Source organism: Camelus ferus, chromosome 25 (assembly GCF_009834535.1).
Source record: "Camelus ferus isolate YT-003-E chromosome 25, BCGSAC_Cfer_1.0, whole genome shotgun sequence".
NCBI classification, from domain to species: domain Eukaryota; kingdom Metazoa; phylum Chordata; class Mammalia; order Artiodactyla; family Camelidae; genus Camelus; species Camelus ferus.
The window spans coordinates 27,949,552-27,970,062 of NC_045720.1; the positions used below are offsets into that span (position 1 = coordinate 27,949,552).

General features: G+C 35.9%; 1 protein-coding gene across 16 annotated transcripts in view; it reads right to left on the reverse strand.

The window, feature by feature from the left end:
• Positions 1 to 20,511, reverse strand: part of RIMS2 (regulating synaptic membrane exocytosis 2) — a 489,839-nt gene that overhangs the window by 362,549 nt on the left and 106,779 nt on the right. For 15 of the 16 annotated variants that reach the window (XM_032468081.1, XM_032468080.1, XM_032468083.1 and 12 more), the window contains one exon: positions 3,098 to 3,408. In XM_032468081.1, coding sequence (XP_032323972.1) covers positions 3,098 to 3,408 — 311 coding nt within the window. The remainder of the gene's footprint in view (positions 1 to 3,097; positions 3,409 to 20,511) is intronic. The other variant, XM_032468073.1, reaches the window with a different exon arrangement.

Here is a 20,511-nt window from a genome sequence, read left to right on the forward strand (position 1 = left end):
TACTGATTTTTGCGTCTTCCCTCATGTGTAAAACACTGTGCTAAGATCTGTGAGAGAAGTCGAGTCATAAAACAGGTCAAAACCACTGCAGTATACAGTTAAAAAGATTAAACTAAATTCCTTAAAGGAAGTAAATGTAACATACTTTTCTCTCAAACATAGTTCTCAGTCTATAGATTTAAATTTCATTGAACCAAAGCTTCTCTTTTTTGAGGCTACTGGTTTTCTGAATGCTACTGAAGAACAAATTGCTAATAATCCTTTAAGCTGGAGTTACATTCCTTCGGAGAAGCTCCATTTTACGGTCCAAGTCAAATCCTACTAGGAGACCCGTTCCGGTAAGAAAGGAGAGAGACTGGGGAGAGGGGAGGAGACGGAGGTAAGGGAAGCAAGAAAGTGGGATTAACTGAAGGAATTTAAATAATAACAAAGAAAATGAGCAAAGAAAGGAGAAATTTCAACACCACTAAGAGGTGGACAGGAATTGGCAAACCTTTTCTGTAAAGGATCAGAGAGTAAACATTTTGAGCTGTAAGGGCAATATGATATGCTCTCTTGTAACTACTCTGCTCTGGAGTTGAGGCTGAAATCAGCCGTAGACAATAAGTAAACTGATAGATGTGGCTGTATTCCAATAAAACTTTATTTACAAAAGACAGGTGGCACAGATTTGGTCTCAGGGACAGTTTGCTGACCCTTGGCTCCAGATGAAAGCATTCAAAAGGTTCATAGATACATGGCCTAATAAATTAATATAGAATCTGCATTTTGAAAACAACAAAAATATGTTCTTTTTTGCTTATGATAAGGGGAATTAAATTATTCTTGAAGAGAAACTATTTTACAAATAAAAATTTATACAAATTATAGCCAATTCCATTTTCTAGGCATAACTACCAAATCTGATGTTAAATTCTAACTTCTTCCCTGACTAAAAGTAATTCTTATAAACAAAAGGAGCTATTGGTTTGACTTGTATGAGGTTCAGAAAGGAAGGATATAATTACAGGATACATGGAGTCATTAAAGTATGCATTTACTAGTAATAGCGGTCAAAGGCACCAGGCAAAAGAAAAAAGAAAAAAGAAAGGGACAACTACATCTCACTTCCTCATAATGGGTCAGATTCTACTGTTTACTCAGGCTAGTACTTTGTCAATGAAAGAAGCATTAAGAGATAATATTGAAAGAGACTTGTTCTTACTACCACCTTCTTCAAAGATTAGAAATATGCTTCTAGCTTCCCTACAATGATGAATTAACTACTCATAAATTTGTTGGATTTATTTTTAACACCCACAACCTCCTGATGACATGCACTCCAAAACTTAATAATCTTATTATGTGATCCAGTGTTTTAGTACCTCCTTTCATTTTTCCTAAACCTTCCTTTCTAAAGTCCAAGGGAAACTATCTCATGCAGCTATCTAGTTTTTGAAGAATGAGCCTATATTCCCATTATCCATTTTATTTAGTCATTCATTCATTCATTCATTTGTTCATTTAAAATCCTACCTCCATTGTTCATCATCCAAGCTCATATCCCTTGACCATTATAGTTGCCATTTTACAGACCTTCTTGATGTCTAAAGTCCTTGTGTAGCAGACACTGCTACTGTCTCAACCCACATTGCTTCATCCTTCAACTGTTCCCTACATAGCTATGTTTTCTTACAGTAGTTGTAATAATCTGCCTGAGTACTTTCTTTGCACAGGAACATGTTTGACTGATGAGTTCCCCAGAGTTAACATCCCCCAGGAATAGCCCTAGTCCAACAGCAAAGGAAACTTATAGATAAATACCTCCTGCCTCCTTGCCCATAAGTGGGATAACTCTGCAGTCCAGCAGTCTCAGTAAGACTGAGACACTATTGCCAAAAGAGATAACCTGCTCTTGAATGCATCCAGCATTGTATTCTTTCTCTGAACTGGACCACTTCCCACTTCCCTATAGGTAGTACCTGAAATTTCCTTCCATGTAAACCACCTGCACTCAAATCTCTGTGTGCTTAAAGTGGTCCTCAATCTAAAATGGTCCTCTAACCTTAAAATTCTTAGGTTCCTGAGATTTTGCACTGAGACATTTTCATAGTACACCAGCCATGAAATCACCACTGTTTTGTCCAAAGATAGGATTACATTGCCCATTTCACTTTTGCTTGTTTTCAAAAAAACCTGGAACATCCATCATTTTATTATTCTTCCAAGACACAGCAACACACTGTGGGGTGATGGCTTAAGGCACCTTCTAAAGTGACTCCCAGTTCCCTTATCTGTTATAATTGAGAGTTCAGAATTCACCATCCTATGATTACAATTTAGATTTATTTTTCCACAAATGCATGACTTAATGCTTGTTCACACAGAAATGTCTTCTGTCACTTCTGGATAATAAACATAGTATAAACTAGATTTTTAAAATTTTTTTCTATTCAAACAGAGGAATATGGTATAGAAAAATAAACTTCCTATGAAAATTTTCCATTCTCCCCCTTCCAAAAGTAGGAAATATAAGAACCATAAATGTCATCTTTAAAAGTCTAATACTTTGATCATAGAGAAGCCCATAGAATTAAGCCAAAATAGTAAATAACAGAGTTAGCCCATGGAAACATCAAACTCATGAAACCCTTTCATCTATACTTACCTGCGTGGAAAAACCACTTCATTCTTCAGCTCAAGGTGGGAACTGTGGAAACATCATTAACCTTCTCCATTCTCTTAAGTCCACTTCCAGTTAGTCCCGTCAATCCAACCTCTCCAAAGTGTCTTAAAACCATCTCTTCTTCATTCCTGTTGCCCTCATTCCAGTTTGTCTTTTCTGTGACCACAACCTCCTACCTAGGTTCCCTATTTTATTCCACCTCTTCATTCTGGAAAATCTGTTAACCTGACACTCCTTCATCAAACCTAAGACTGTTCAAATGTATAATAGCTCAAGTCCTGAACATCATTTTCAGCATTTATATAAAACATATGGACATTTCCATTATATTTAGACAGCTCATTTGTTGCCTAAACATTTTATGTATTTTTATTTCTGTTTGGAATGAAGATTAAAAATAATGTTTACCTAAAGATTAAGCAAAATGTTTACCTGTCTGAAGCTATGTCACTGGCAATTTGGTGCTTCACTCCTGACCCATTTTTAATAGAATCCTGTCTTGTGAGCCCATGAGATCGACTTTTCTCCACTGCAGGTACAGATAAGTCACCTGAGGGTCCTGGGAACTGGGCCTGCTCATGGAGTTTTGCTTTCTTCTCCTGAGGCGCCTCCTCATTCCGCAGTCCTCGGAGAGCCTTTTGATCAGGTTGCTGTGCTGTATTAGATCCACTGTTATAAAACCATGCTCCTGACTTAGTGAGGATTTCTTGTTGTTTTCGGCACAAATTACATACCCACATAACCTGCACATGAACACACAGGGAAAAGAAATTAGTGATTCTAAAAGTTAAGAACAGATAAAAAGAGAGACAATTCCAGCTAACAAACAAAATATATGGTTATCCTTCCTGAAGTTAAAATGTAATACAGATTAACTGCTACCACTAATTATATCACACATCCTTTCTTTTAATTTCATCGGAATAGTCATAATGAAATAGACAATGTTTACTGGCAGTAGAAATACCAAACTATAATGTAAAATTACGAGTTTTTTATCTGTATTCTTTACTTTTTATTTAAATTATGGGCATAGTATAACATACAGAAAATGGATTTTGAGGTTAGACAGACTTGCGTTTAAATACGAACTCCAAGACTACAAACCGCAACTTTCAAGGAGGTGCTGAAACTTCATGACCCTTAATTCCCTCAGTGATAAAACAGGAATAGGGATGATAATACCTGTTTTTCCTACATTGTTTTAAGGACTGAAATAATTTATGTAAAATGTCTAGCACAGTGCCCACTATATGCTGGATTTTCAGTGGATTACCTACTAATACTAGGTTAATCTTCTATCACCAATTATATTACAGCCTTCTTGAGGGGGCTTTTATTTCTTTTGAGTAGCTCCTAATAGCTAAAATAAAGCTAGGATCATTGCTGATCTTTAACAGAAACCTATTAATTGCCCATACTTTAATAGGACACTTTATATAAAATGTACCATTTTAACCATTTTTAAATGCACAGTTCAGTAGTATTAAGTATATTCACATTATTGTGAAACAGATCTCCAAAACTTGTTCACCTTGCAAAATTCAAAATCTACATCCATTGAACAGCAAATCCCCTTTTCTCTCTCCCCTCATCCTCTGGTGACCATCATTCTACACTTGATTTTTTAATAGATGTTTTTCAGACCCCAGAAATCTAAAACTGTTAAAACTAACATCTGTGTGACCAGAAAACCTTCACCCTCTTCTGAAAAACATTTTTTGATTAATGAGAAAAAAAATCACACATTCATGAAATAAAAGGTGAGTTCATATTTCAAGGTTTTTTTGATATTTTCTGTCAAGTACTGAATCTTACACAGCTCTCCAGATTGCTAAATATTTCCTCATAGTTTAAATTATAATAATATAGGTAATCACCATTAAAAAATTCAACATGGCATTTTCAGCTGATGCAAGGATGGCTTTGTAAAATACCATTTAAAAATTTTGCTTAATTGCCGATTATTCCAGTCAATATCGTTTGTATGGTCCATCTCATACAACACTGTACTTTATCATTTTTATTATTTTGTACTCTCTTCAAATTGTATACACATTTCTCTTTTCCCCAACTAAATTCAAAACTCACTGGGGGCAAGGTCTGTATCTTCTATAAGACCTTATAAATTATAGAACAGTAAAATTTTCTAAATGCTTACTAACTTGAATTCATTTGAAGTCCTTCTGGGGTATGTATTATAATAAAACATTTTATATTAAGATTTATGTTTCATCCATTTCCAAAATAACTAGTCATCAATAATGTCCATTTTTGTGACTCTCTTATTTGTATAAATAAATAGGAAAGCATTTTTGATATGAAAATACCAAAATTTCAAATTAAAAAAAATCATATTTCAAATTTCTTTTGATTTGAACACAAGAAATAGATCTAACCCATCGATAGTCTCAAAAATCAAATTGCAACCAAAATCTTCAGCCTTTCAGCGCCATCTTGTGACAAGTGGAGGTACTGCAGATCTTTTTTAAAAGTAAAACGCACACTAAATATTGAACCACAAAATCATGTTAAAATAAATTAAACTTGAATTTCAACTTTTCTGCTTCATTTTAAATAAATTAATAGTCATGTTACAACAGTAATACATCTACATGATTCTATGATATGAATTTATCTAGAATAAGTCATGCTCAGAAAATTGAAGAATACCCGGTAATTGATAATGAAACAAATAAGTTTATGAGGCAGACAATTATCCAGTCATGATCATCTGCAGAAACAACCTACTGCTGCTTCATTATTTGTCACAGGTAAGCAGGTTACTTAAACTCTCCTAGAGAAGAGATTCTTAAGGAATATCCCTAGGGCAGCAGCGTCAAGTACCACCTGGGAACTCTCCAGAAGTGCAGATTTTCAAGCTCCACTCCAGACCTACTAAATCAGAAATCTGAGGCAGGACCCAGAAATCTGTGATTTTTTGTGTGTGTTTGTGTGCCGAATCCTACCGGTGATTGTGATAAAGGTGGAGGACCACCGCTTAGGGCAAAGATTCTCAACTCAATATGCTGAATGAGCTACAGGTATGTGTTGCTCAGAGTGGTAAAGTAAGACCAAAGGAGGCCATGACCAGCCTTGCCAATTTACCTCAGTGTAAACTAGGTACATTTATGACACTGTATTTAAATTATAAATTTAAATTTATCATTGTAGTAATAGCATTATTTCCATGTAGCACAAAATGAGAAAAAGACTTAAAAGCACTATAGGCTTAGTTTTTGTCATCTGTTAACACCCACTGGATATTTATATAAGATAAATGAGTGTAAGGTGTGAAGGATGATGTCTGATTCCTAGTAAAGACTCTGTGTATTAATACTGTTCCCATACTCTCTGGGCTGTCCACATTGGTTGCTCCTTTTCTGACTTGATCCTATGTTCCCTCCTAAACTGCTGGCTTCTAGTAATCCTCATATTTTAACACTCAGTTACCCTTTTTCTTTTACTATCCCTTCCTACTCTTGGATTAATAGATTATTAATCTTTAAAGCTTAGGAAACCTAAACCCACTCAAAGTAGTACAAGGACTGACATTTTCACCTGAAGCCCTTCACACACACTGCAATTTAATTTATAAATGATGAAACTGAACTCTGCCTTACAAGCACATACACACATACATGCCATGAAATGACTTTTCACTAATTGGCTATGAAATAACTCATGTCTGCTAGTGTTACGGAAACGACAGGCCAGCCAAGAAACAAGCACCACTCGGAGGGTTGGAGTACTCAGATGTATTACGCCGGCGGGCTCAGAGGGGCTTCTGCTCCGAAGCTCTGAGCACCTCCAAGACGTGTGCATGAGTTTGTATAGGGTAAAGTACAAACTTGGGGTATTCGGCCAATAGGCATGGAACAGCTTTAGCAGCATCATTATCACAAAAGTGGAGGCAGGGAGGCAGCAAACCAACATTTCAAAGCCTGATATATATCTTTGAAAATCCAGCTGGCTAGCAAAAAAACATGAACAGCAAACCAACACTAATTAACTTAGATTCACAAGTTAGTCCAGCAGAACTCAGATCGGTATTCCAATACTTAGATTTGTGAGTTATCTTGTTAGACCAGACCAGCCTCTCCTTCACATTCCTAGACTTCTGAGTTATCCTGTTAGACCAGCCCGGCTTTTCCTTCACACTAGAGGCAAATTCTGTGTCCATGGAAAAAATTTTAACTAATTTGGGAATAAAACTGTAGGACTTTTGTTAATGGAAACTTTTAACCAATTATGTTAACCAGCAAATATATCTTATGATGAACACTGTTAAAAATATCTTAGAAATACATATGCCTGTGAATCTCCATGGTTAAATCTCTATTAGTTTTGCTGGTGATCATAAATATCAAAAAACATCTAAGCCCTGAGAATACAAAGACACAGAGGATTCAAAGTTATAAGGTATTACTGCTTTCAGTTCTAAATATGCCAAAATTTTCAAAGCAATACAGCAATGTAAGAGATGGAATACTACGACCCAAATTTGTCACTTATTGCCGTATGTTCCATTCCACAAACATCCTTGTTGGGGTTAAAAAGGGTGAAAAACAAAATCCTAAGGGAAACAGAAATACCTCTTTGTCGAATGAAATAAATGCACAGCCTAAAAGTTGAGAGTTACGTTTTATTTGGTGGACATTTCTGAGGACTCGAACCCCTTCGAGCCCGGGATGACAGCCTCTCAGATCGCTCTGAGGGACTGCTCCGAAGAGCTAGGGGAGGAGCTAGGATATACAGGAGTTTTACAACAAAGACCAGGTAGTTGGAACATTAAAAGATTACTTGTTAACTAAAGAAAACCAGGCATCTCAAGTTAAAGAATTTTGCGCTTTTCTATGTAAGGGAGGAAGCAAACATTTGGGCTCACTGAATTCATTCCTTTGACAAGCACCTAGCCATCTAGGGCCAGTATCCTGTCCTTTCTTATTCTGAGTCCCCTCAGAGGGCACCACTGTGAGTGGCTGCAGAGCCTGGGCTGCAGGCTTGTCTTCACTGGGGGGTGGCAGCAGACACTGATGACTTGATGGTTTCAGCATTCTTTGTTTACTGATATGGTCTGCAGCATTTTTTGTTTACATCTTTAAAACCATAAAGTTGGTAAATGTAATCGCTAAACTGAATGAACGTTACGTTAAGTGCATACAATAACTTAAAGGAATTTAAAGCACTAAAAAATTGTGATTTTCATCTAAATAGGGATAATAAATAATAGACTAATTCAGAGAAGGAAAGATGACTGATTAGAGACTGGTGCTATTGAGACCACAGGCAAAGTTCATAAGACCAGCTAATTTTGCATAGAAGAAAGAATTTACTAGATTCTACCCCTAATCAGACTAGACTCTACTGCTAATCTATAATGCCTTATAAATGTGTGCATCTGTCAGAAAAGAAAAGAGTGTAAATTGATCAGTTTAATGCTATCACATGACTAGAAAACTGGAAGATGCTAGCTAGCTATTAAACTTACTTTCTTTTCCTCTTAGAAAACATTTCCCAATCTCCTCTTTAGTTAGAGACGGCCATGGCCATATGACTATGTTCCGGGCAATGGATTATAAGTGGAATGATGTGTGCCATCCCCATGAGCATTAAAAACTCTCATACGCTGCTGTCATGCTCTTCATTCAAGACCGTGGGGATTAAAGGAACCACAAAAAAAGAAGCCTGGAAATCTCAATGAGTACTTGGAAGGGAGCCCTCTGTTAACCACCAGGGTGGATTTCACACAGATGAGAAAAAAAAACTATTATGTTGAGCTACAGAAACTTTTTGAGTTTCTCTTTTACATTTTTTGAACTTCCTTAACTAATTCAAAATCTTTTCAAAGTGTACGTTCTATTGAATGTGTGTCACCAGCACAATCTTTGTATGCGAAGAATAAGGCATGACTAACACTGGCATGTAAATGTGCTTCCAGTGCTTCTGGAGCCTAAGCACTGAGTCCTAAGAGCTGCTTGTGCACATTTCTTCCTAACTCCATGTTCGATGAAGTAAGGTGGGTTACCTGAAAGCAGCCACAGTGGATGTTTTTAGACTATAAAAACTGGAAAATACCACAAGTCAGGGTTTTTTCTTACAGAGAGCCTGTTGTTAGCAATCAGCAGCCCACCACTGAATAGAATGTATCCACTACAGTGTCCTAAAAGATTAATACATTTAGTGCTAGAAGAGAAACTTGGATGAAGCTGTAATTTACCATAAAATTAATTCAGACCATAAAATTCTAATTTATTTATAGATGGGCAAATAACTATTAACACTAACTCATTAATTATTTATTCATTCATACAATATTCACTAAATGCCTAGTATGTGCCAGGCACTATGCTACAAGCTGGTAAAAACAGCTCAGTAGACATAGATTTTGCTGTGGATTTTAAAGTGTAGTAGGGAGACAGTAAGCAAATAATGGCACAAATATTGTTTGGGTTACAATTTATGATAAATGCTACAAAAGGAATGCAGTTACACCACAAATTCCGTGATGTTTTCCTTTCCAACCTGGTCCAGGCTGTGTTGGGCAAAGAAGAACACAGAAATCTTTAAGAGGCCTGGAACTCCAGAGAGGCTCAACTCCAGCATTACTCTCAAGTGCTCCCATCATCAGGTCTATGGTGTTTCTGTCTCTCAAATGCCAGAATTCAGTGGTATTTTGGGCTACTAGCCAACAAGCCCCTCCGCTAGTGCATGGTGGATTTGGAAAGTTGAAGTACTTGGCCTAAAGGGTTAAAGGTTTTCAAATGTGTTCCTTAAGCAATTAAAACATCACCATAATCTCTGTATTATAGGCTTCTGAATTACAAAACCAGTATCAGAAAACCCCCTTCGTCTAATACCCCAAAACAAGCAGCAAGACTTTCTCAGATTCCCCATGACCTGCAAGCACCACGTCTCTAGCTACAGTCTATCTGTAGGCTGAAGCAGAAAATTTCAATGGTGTCATCTATAATTTTTTATCTAATTTCCCTCAACAGCATACTAGCCAGACTTCTATTAAAGTTACCCACTATATTTTAGTCTGCTAAATAGCTCCTGTGGATAAAGTCTCCATTTGTGATATTTCTACCCCTTGCCTGCTGTTTTTCAAGAAAGTGTCTAAGTGTTCTATGGGGATTCTGCTGCTAAAATCTGCAGCTCATCTAATTCTTAGTCTGGTTCCTCTCTGTTTAGACAGGATTGTGCTCCATTATTGACTTGATCTCAATTCAGCTTCCAAGGCACTAATGACTCCTCTTAGTCTCTGAACAGTCCTCCACTCCCAGGCTATCTGTTCTGCAGTCTCTTCCACAAAGTGACCTCAGCCCTTGGCCCTCACCATGGGGGGGTTGTCATAACAGGGACACACAGCTGCTTCTGTGTCCTCCATGTCACACTGGAAGCAAGATAGTTCTGGAAAGCTAATGCTGGCCCTTTCTTGGCCTAACCATGACTCACTGCCAAGCTCACTCTGAAGCACCTATGCCCCAGGTGGGTGCCAAGGCACCCTCAAAGATGACCTCTTCCAAGAATCTCAAATATTAAGAATGGTAAAAGCTGCCCTTTGACTTAACCAATATGCCTCCTCCTCCCGAGTCAAAGCCTAGAAAGAAGAGACTAGAACGTACCTCTGATCACCTACTAGCTTTAATTCTGTCTTCCTTCTCCTTCCTCACAGTGTACAAGGATAGAAGGGGCAGGGTCTTCCTTGACTGCCCTTCTCTGTATACCTAACACTTTCCCCACGTCCCCTCAGGCTTGGACTACTGAGCTTCAGGCTTCCCATTTCATCATCCCATAGCTTCCCTTAACCCTTCCATTGCCTTAATAGCAAAAAGGGAAAAAGAAGCCAGCGTACCAATAAAATAATCTAAACTGCAAGGCACTTCAAATATACTATACCTATTACACTGTGATTTGCATACTGTCAGTGATGTTCAGAGATTAATATTCACCTAAGTACAAAGTATGGGATCCTCACCTAAAGAAAGAAGAACTGGGAGCTTCAAGTTTCGGATACAATGGCTGATTCCTCTGCTCTGGGCAGGAGTTGTGGGATGGGAGAGAAAGGATCTCATGCAGGCAAGGTAGGTCTTTCAAGAATATGATAATAGCCTCTACTATCTAAAGTTGATGGTACTTAAAGAAATAATTTTAAAAGTGCCAAGTTTTGAATATAGTGAAATTAACTGAAGTCAGTAATCTAAAGAAACAGCACAACAGATCAAAGATAAGAGGACATGAGGTAAATATCAGAAACTAGAGAAGAGAGTCAGTTTGGAGAGTCAAAAGGAACACTGTGTACTTTCTGGGGGAAGAAAACAAAACAAAACAAAACACTGCTGCCCATGGTTGAACCTCAACAGGCTACTCACAGCACGTTAGCAGTAGGCTGCTTCCTTTGTAAAGAAATAGACAGCAGTATCATAAATACCGAAGGGTTAATTCACTTTGTGAGCGTGCTCCAACATGAGTCATCAAGTGAAACTAAAACCAGCTTTAACCAATTAAATGTGATTAGATCACTGCGTATTCACTTCCATGACTTTATAATAAATGACCAGTTAAATTACAAAGCTGAGACAGTCAGATAATTGAGCAGCAATTTTGATGGCTTTATAATACTCATATAAAAATGGGTCTGCCTCCCATGTTGTGGCAATTTGAGATGCCAAATATTAAAAGACAGGAAATAAAATGAGAATGAAAGACAATTCACTTGAAAATATAATCCTTTACTGTTCTGCCATGCAGTCAATACTACGAAAAATTTTAACCATCTTCTCTATTTATCAAAATGAAACACAATTGCAAAAAATGCAATTTAACTTACACTTAAAACCTCAAATTATAGAAAATTAAAAATTATAGTAACCTCTACCACTCTGCCTCAACTTAAACCTTTACCCCCTTTCTACTTTCCTTAAACTCTTTGATCTCTACATATTTGTTTTACGCCATGACATAAACCTTAACTTTTAACGTTTTTCTGTTAAAATAGACATTGCCTGTATAATAAGATTTTTGTTTCTGCACTCAGATTTTTAGCTTAGAAGTAAAAATAGAAATAAATAAACTAAGTGAAATTAAAACAGAAGAGAAATGAAAGGAGGTGAGCAGAGCTGAAGCTTCAGGTCCACTCTGCCCCCAGCCAAAAAGCAGGAACGAATGGCTGAGAGAAGAGCTCTTTGGGGATAAAAGAACTAAATGTGCTTCATGTAAAATGAAAACCTAGAGTCAGTTTCACTTCCTGACGCCTAGGGCCTTCTTCATTAATAAAAAAGCTGGAAAATGCTATAGAAAGCTGCCTCTACCTACAGATTACAAGAGCTGCGGGCCCAGGCATGTGGGACACAGTCTTGTAGCAAGATGCTGAACAAAGTCAACTGTGACCTTGGTTTGTATATGTGAATTTGCAAGATCATTAATTTAAAATATCATTAATGTATTACTTTGCAATATCACTAAATATCAAGATGGAGTCGAGAGCCCAGCTCACTCCTGCAGACCTGATTCTGAATTGAAGAGTCCGGACACTACATGAAGGCAACCGCAAAACTGTTCATTAGGAAGGACAAGCTGAGGCGAAAGGATGAAGGACGGGGGAGAGAAGGATAAAGAGAAGAAAAAACTACAATGTGAAAAAACTTTTTAATAAATCCTCTCATTGAAAAAAAATTGGGATTTAGATGGGTTTATATTTGACTCCTAACGAACACTGAAAAACCAGATAACGCCAAACGTATTCAAACTATTATAGGAGGGTGAAAGAAAAGGTAAGTTCCCCAATGCAATTTATAAAACGAGAAAGATTTTAATGGCAAAATCAGAAAATCAAAATCAGTAAATGAGTTTCCTATGACTACTGTAACAAATTACTGCCAACTGGTGATTTAAAACAACAGAAATTTAATCTTGAACAGTTCTAAAGACCAGAAGTCTGAATTCAAATTCAGTATCAACAGGGCCATGCTCCTTCAAGAGGCTCTAGAGGAAGTCAGTTCCTTGCCTCTTCTGGCAAATGGCTTCTGAGAGCTACACACATTATTTGGTTTGTGGCCAGATCAATCCAGTCTTCAGGGACAGCATCTTCAGATCTCTCCCTGCTACGTTTTCACATCAGTGTGTGTGTGTGTGTGTGTGTGCATTGATCTTAAAATCTTAATAAATCAAATCCTAAATTTCATACAGCAAGTATATATGAGAAAGAAATGAACAAAAAGAATCTATCACGACAAAGGGAGAAATATAACAAAAACGCAAGAATAGTTTAATATTAATTGCATTAGAATGCCAATGCAATTCACCACTGTAATAGAGTAAAACGGAAAAAGTGACCATATCCATAGATACAGAAAAACCACTCAGCATTCGTAAAATATAAGACTCATTCATGTGAAAATAAAATCTAGCAAACACGAAACAGAAAAGCAATGCTTAAGCCTAGTAAAGAGTGGCTACAAAAACACTCCATTCTATTTTACACTTAAGAATGAAAAGTAAGAGTATTTCCCTTAAAGTCAGGGAAGAGCTAAGGATCCAGGTATCACTTCTGTTCAACACTGTCCTGGAGGCACTAGCTGATTACTAACTCACCCACACATGAGACAAGAAAAAGGATGAAATAAAACTGTCCTTATCTGAACTCTATATGATTGTGAATACTATTTGACTGTGATAGGAAAATCTAAGAAAGTCTGCATATAGACAACATACTAAAAGTATTAAGAGAGCTCCCTGAGTTTCCTAGATAAAAAATGAAAAAAACAAAATAAATAGTATTCTGTACACCTAATAACCAATCACAAACCTTTAATAAAAATTTTAAGGAGATCTGTTTCAAAGAAAATTAATGTACAAGAGTCTAAAAGAAGACTTACACAAGTGGAAAGATGTACTCCATTGGGATGAGAAGACCAAATACCACGAGGATGTCTGTCTCCCAAATTAAATCTATCAAGTTCAATGCAATTTTAATCAAACTCTTGCCATGTTTTTCAAGGAATCTGTCAAGTTAATTCTAAAATGAATATGGAAGAGTCAAAGATAAGAAAAATCAAGATAATTCTGTAGATAAATAACAATTTAAGGTGGAGTTGCTCTACTTAATATAAAGTGACAAAAATTAAGGCAGTGTGGTATTATTAGTAGAGAGATGGTAAGTAGGACATAGAGCATAATATAGGCTCCAGAAACAGACTCTCACACATGTAAGTGCTGATGTTACAAAGCAGCAGGGAAAGGATGCACTGCTGAATTTATACGGCTGAGACAACTGGTTGTACATAACGGTGGAAACATAGATTGGCACCTCACACCATATACAAAAATCCATTCCAAAAGGATTGAACACTGAAACATGAAAGGCAAAACTTTTAGAACAAATGTCAAGAAAACATGTCAAGACACAAAACATTTCTTAAGTCAGATACAAAAAATACAAACTATCTCACATACATCTCAAAAATGTTCTCCTAGGGCAGTCTACCCAAGCAATAGAAATAAAAGCAAGAATAAACAAATGGGAGGGGGGAGGGTATAGCTCAAGTGGTAGAGTGCATGCTTAGCATGCACGAGGTCCTGGGTTCAAATCCCCAGTACTTCCTCTAAAAATAAATAAATAAATCTAATTATTTCCCTCCTCAAATAAATAAATAAATCTTTAAAAAATAAAAAAGAATAAACAAATGGGACCTAATTAAACTTACAAGCTTCTGCACAGCAAAGGAAACCAGAAGTAAAACAAAACAACCTATGGAATGGGAGAAAATTTTTGCAAACGATGTAACCGACAAAGACTTGATATCCAGAATATATAAGCAGCTCACATGACTTAATAAGAAACAAACAAACAACCCAATCCAAAAATGGGCAGAAGACCTAAACAGGCAATTCTCCAAGGAAGACATGCAAATGGCCAACAGGCACATGAAAAATGTTCAGTATCACTAATTATCAGAGAAATGCAAATCAAAACTACAATGAGGTATCACCTCACACCAGTCAGAATGGCCATCATTCAAGAGTCCACAAATGACAAATGCTGGAGAGGCTGTGGAGAAAAGGGAACCCTCCTACACTGCTGGTGGGAATGCAGTTTGGTGCAGCCACTGTGGAAAACAGTATGGAGATTCCTCAAAAGACTAGGAATAGATTTAGCATATGACCCAGTAATCCCACTCCTGGGCATATATCCAGAAGGAACCCTACTTCAGAAAGACACTTGCACCCCAATGTTCATAGCAGCACTATTTACAATAGCCAAGACAGGGAAACAGCCTAAATGGCCACTGACAGATGACTGGATAAAGAAGATGTATATTTATATGATGGAATACTATTCAGCCATTAAAATGACAAGATAACACTATTTGCAGCAACATTGGAAAATGTCATTCTAAGTGAGGTAAGCCAGAAAGAGAAAGAAAAATACCATATGAGATCGTTCATATGTGGAATCTAAAAAAAAGGAAGAAGAAGAAGGAGAAGGAGGAGGAGGAGGAGAAGGAGAAGAAGGAGAAGGAGAAGGAGAAGGAGAAGAAAGAAAGAAAGAAAGAAAGAAAGAAAGAAAGAAAGAAAGAAAGAAAGAAAGAAAGAAAGAAAGAAAGAGAAAGAAAGAAAGAAAGAGAGAAAGAGAGAAAGAGAGAGAGAAAGAGAGAAAGAGAGAAAGAGAGAAAGAAAGGAAAAGAAAAGAAAAGAAAAGAAAAAGACGAACATAAATACAAAACAGAGAAAGACTCATAGACATAGACTACAAACTTGTGTTTGCCGGCGGCTTGGGGGGTGGGGGCAGCAGAAGGAACAGACTGGGAGTTCAAAATTTGAAGATACTGACAGGTATATATAGAATAGATAAACAAGATAATACTGTATAGCACAGGGAAGTGTATGTAAGATCTTGTGGTAGTTCACGGTGAAAAAGTACGCAACAATGAATATATGTATGTTCATGTATAACTGAAAAATTGTGTTCTACACTGGAAATCAACACAACATTGTAAACTGACTATAACTGAATAAAACAAAACTTAAAAAAGTACAAACTATAAAAAAGAAAAGAAAAAATTTACTGTATTAAAATGTTTAAACATTTTTGAATAGTAAAATAATAGGATAAAATAAAGTAAAAAGAGAAACTACAATCTGGGAGAGGTTTTATTGCAATGTATACAGTTGATTAAAAATATGCATTCAGAAATATGAAGAACCTCCACAGTTCAATAAGAAAAAGATAAACATCACAGGAGAATAATAGGTCAAGAAATTAATACACAATTCTACAAAGAAACCCAATTGGACAATAAACAAATAAAAAGGCATTTAACCTCATCAGTCAAAAATGCAAATTTAAACCAATGAGTTACTATTTCACTCCATTAGTTTGGCAACATTTTAAAAGTCTGACAATACCAAGCATTGCAGAGGAAGTAGAGGAACCATTACTCGGAAACATTCCTCCCAGGGTTGTAAATTATTTCAAACAGTTTGGAGATCCAGTCTCCAATATCTAGTGAAACTGAAAATGGCTACTTATATACTCTATGACCCAGAAATGTTACTCCTACCCTAGAGAAATTCTCAAGCAGGCACAAGAAGACATGAACAGGGATCTTCATTGAGCACTATTTCTATTAGGAAAAAAATTAGATAAATCTAAATCAACATGACAATGGATAAACTGTAGCATATCGTGCAGAAGAATTCAGCAGTCAAAATGAATGAATTAGATTTAGATGACTCTAAAGTTTGATAACTTTCAATATATAGAGTTAAAGAAAGCAAGTTTCAGAAAAATATACACAGTATGATTCATAATATAAATTATGTTTGAACCTTGCAATATAGTACTATATATGGTTTAGCAGTGTATAAAGTTAAACTATACAAAAAAACCCCAGTATGAAATAGTAGGTATTCAAGATAATTGCTGTATATTTCGTTAAAAAGAAAAATACAAAACAAATATGGCAAAATGTTAAGATTTGTATAACTGCTTGCTACTCTCTAAACTTCTCAGCATGTTTGAAACATTTCAAAATAAAAGAAAAAAGAAAAAACAGCAGTCGGATATGGGACTATATCACTAGGAATGTCAGACTAGTAAACAATTAAGGAATAATTGGATAAAATATTTACTGATAGTCATAATCACACTAAAAGTAAATGAGTATTTAACATAAATATATTAGTTAACTGAGAACTAATTACTGAATTTTCATACAAATATAGTTTTTAAAATATGGCTTACTTTCAATTTGGGGGGGGAGGGGTATGAGTAAAGGAGTCAGCAATTATATAAAAGGTAACCAGTTAGCTGTACGTATTTTGTAGTATTGCTTTTATTTTTCTTGTGGTTCATTTTATAAACTCTCTGCTCTAAATTAAATTTTATCAAAAAACTAGGGAAGTTATTAAAGTAAATTAGTGAGAAGAATTTAATTGTATACTGAGTATTGTCAGAATAAGTCATTGTTGTCTTCATAATAAATATTTGAATTTTAAATCTTATTTTAATTCAGAATTGCATTTTAAGCTTTAATTTCTCTAAGTATTTTTTAAACACAACGCATAAAACAGTAGATATATCCACAAGATTAAGGACCGTGACCATTTCTGCAGTTACTAAGTTTTCCCACTAGTCTGTGCTATAGCACTTTGTTCTATCTGGACTCACTGGCTGCATATTTGTACTACATTGTTAACATACCTTTTCCCTAAAAATAAATTTAATTTCAGTTAAAAATATAGTAACTTTAAAAAAATAAGAAAGTGAGTTGAAAGAGTATCATTATTACAAAATGTAATATTAGTCAGAACAATTATTTTCCATTGCATGTTAACTTACACAAAGATTCAACAGAATAAATACCAATGTAGTATCGGTTGACAAGTTTTCTTTTCCAACATTTAGAAGAACTTAAGAGTTATGCTGTATAAATTACAGAACTATAAAATCATTTCCATAAATTTAAAGTAAAGCTATGGTTCAAATTGGGGGAAAGCAAGTTTAATTTCTCTTGAAATAGAAAGCATATTCACCTAGGTTTCATTTTAAATGGAGAACAGAACATGACAATTTTTGAAGAGCACATCTTATAAAAGAAGAGGCTGGAACACAGTTATATGAAGGTTAGAAAATGGTGTTCTCCAAATTGAAGAGAACTGGAGATGTAAAACTAGAGGAAATAATAACAAAACACTAATGAAATATGGTAATACGTAAATCACTAGAACACTCTTGGGGAAGAGAAGTTTTATTTAAGGAAGACGTATTAATTCAGAGAAAAAAACATTCAAAGTTGAAAGCCTCATTTACGTGTTTCTCACATTCCCCCTAGTCATTTTTTAAAACTTGTAGATTAATGGATAAAACTATTTGAGATCCTTGCAAGTAAATTTCCAGAACCTGTGCACTACTACATGGGCTTCCTTTTGCAAACTGTGCTTCTTGCTGCTGTAACTGCTAAAAGGCACAAATTGATTGAGTGTTAGGAAAATTTTTTATTAAATTCTCACTTCATTAAAAAAAAAAAAGGCAGTAACATTACTAGTCATATTGTCATCTGACCTACTTCAAAGCAGAGTTCAGCGTAAGGCAAGTCCAACTTGGCCCACTCGAGGGAGATTCACTATTCTAAGAAAGATAAACTGTATCACAACACTAACATAGTACCAAAGTCAAAGCACTGACTTAGATCTAGCTTCAGTGCATTTGTATTTTGATTCATCTCAAACCTAACAAGGCCAAAACTGAATTTCAGACCTTCACCCCCAAACTGCTCATCCACAGTCTTTTTCATAGCAGTTACTGGTAATTCCTTATCCTCTCAGTTTGCCTCGGGCCAAAAATCTCGGAATAATCTTTTCTCTCATACCCCACATACATTCCACCAGATTCTGCTTTTAAAATATATCTACAGAGATGACATCTCACCACAAGCACCCTAATCTAAGTCACCACCATCACCTACCTAAAATACTGCAATAACCTCATAACTCGTCTCCTAGATGCCATTCTTTTCTCACTCTCCTCACTAATCTACCCTAACAAAACAGTCAAAGTAAACCCTTTAAAATGTTTTAAAGTGTAAGTCATGTCATATTACTTTTTGGGTCAGAATTTTTTCATACTCCCCAATTTGCTCAGAATAAATGTCAAAGTCCTCACAGTGATCCAAAAGGTCCCCTGGGATCTCACTCTCTAACTTTGTGTGTCATTATTCTCACCCACTTGCTCTACTCCAGCCACAGTGACTCCCTTGCTATTCTTGCAACGTGTCTCACGTGCCCCTGCCACAGGACCTTTGTATTCGCCTTTACCTCAATCTAGACTGCTTTTCCCCTAACTACCTGCAATGCTAGCTCCCTCACTCTCTTTCAAGTTGCCACTCAACTGTCACTTTTTTTTTTTTTTTGGTGGAGGGGAGGTAATTAGGTTTATTTATTTAATTATTATTATTATTTTTAATGGAGGTACTGGGGATTGAACCTAGGACCTCATGCATGCTAAGCATGCACTACCACTTGGCTATACCCTCCCCCTTCAACTGTCACTTAAGGCTATCCAAATTAAAATTCCAACATCACCCAAAATTAAGTATCTAGATTTTCATTTTCTCCAGGGCACTTGCATCTTTTAATACTTTATCTCATTTGTTGTGTTCATCTCCTAATTAGAATACATGCCCCAGAGAAGTAAGAGATATTTGTCTCTTTTCATTCACTGCTATATCCCAAAATACAGAGAAAACAGCAAGACATGTTCATTGAATGAGTGAATTACTATATTAGCAATAAGTATATATACATTCTTTCTTTAAAATCTGTTTGCCCAGCAAATTTCTATATTCCAAATACCATGAACCTCATGAAACTGTCTTTAAGAAAAAATAGCACTTAAGAACTTTCCAAATACAAGTATTATTATGAAATATACTTTTCCTGATCAAAAGTCAAAATGCACAAAGTATCTTTTTCTATTGAAAAATGAACAAAGTATCTTAAGATTATTTTATATGTATTAAAATTGCTTAACTATTTAAATAAAAGTAAAATATACATAGCTTACCTCAGAGGTTTTGAAACTTGTTCAATCAGTGTCCTACTTTTGATCTAACCCAACTGCTTTTAGAATATTACTAGGGTTTTTTGGGGGGGAGGGAGGTCGAGAACCAAACTGAATTATGTGTTTTTATGTTTGTTTACTTTGGAGGTGATGGATATGTTTATAACCTTGATCGTGGTGATGATTTTCATGGGTGTATGCATATGTTCAAAGCCATCAAATTTTACATGTTAAATATGTGCAATTTTTTGTATAACAATTATACCTAAAAAAAAGCTGTTACAAAAATTAAAAATAAAGCTGCAGATACTGCTTGATATGAGTTGGATAAATTAAGAATGGCAAAATGATGTATTAGACTGACGTACAGAGCTTCTCAAACTGTAATGTGCATTCCAATCACCAGGGGATCTTGTTAAAATGCTTCTGATTCTTATGTCTGAGGCAGAGAGGCAGGGATTCTGAATTTTAACAGTCTCCCAGGTGATGCTGCTTCTGCTAGTCTGCAGACCACACTTTGCACAGACTGGATTGTGAGTAAAACTCGAGGCTCTAGCCAAAATCCCAGTACTACTACTAACACCACCATCACAATCACTACCACAACCATTGCTACCACTACTAACCACAATAACAACATAGCATTTTTTGAATTCTCACTATGTACCAGGCACTCTTCTAATTCTTGTACATTGGTCATCTCATTTAACTAACCTACACCTCAGCTTATGGATGAGAAAATTGAAGATCAGCAATTTACAAGGAGTTATCAAGACTGGCT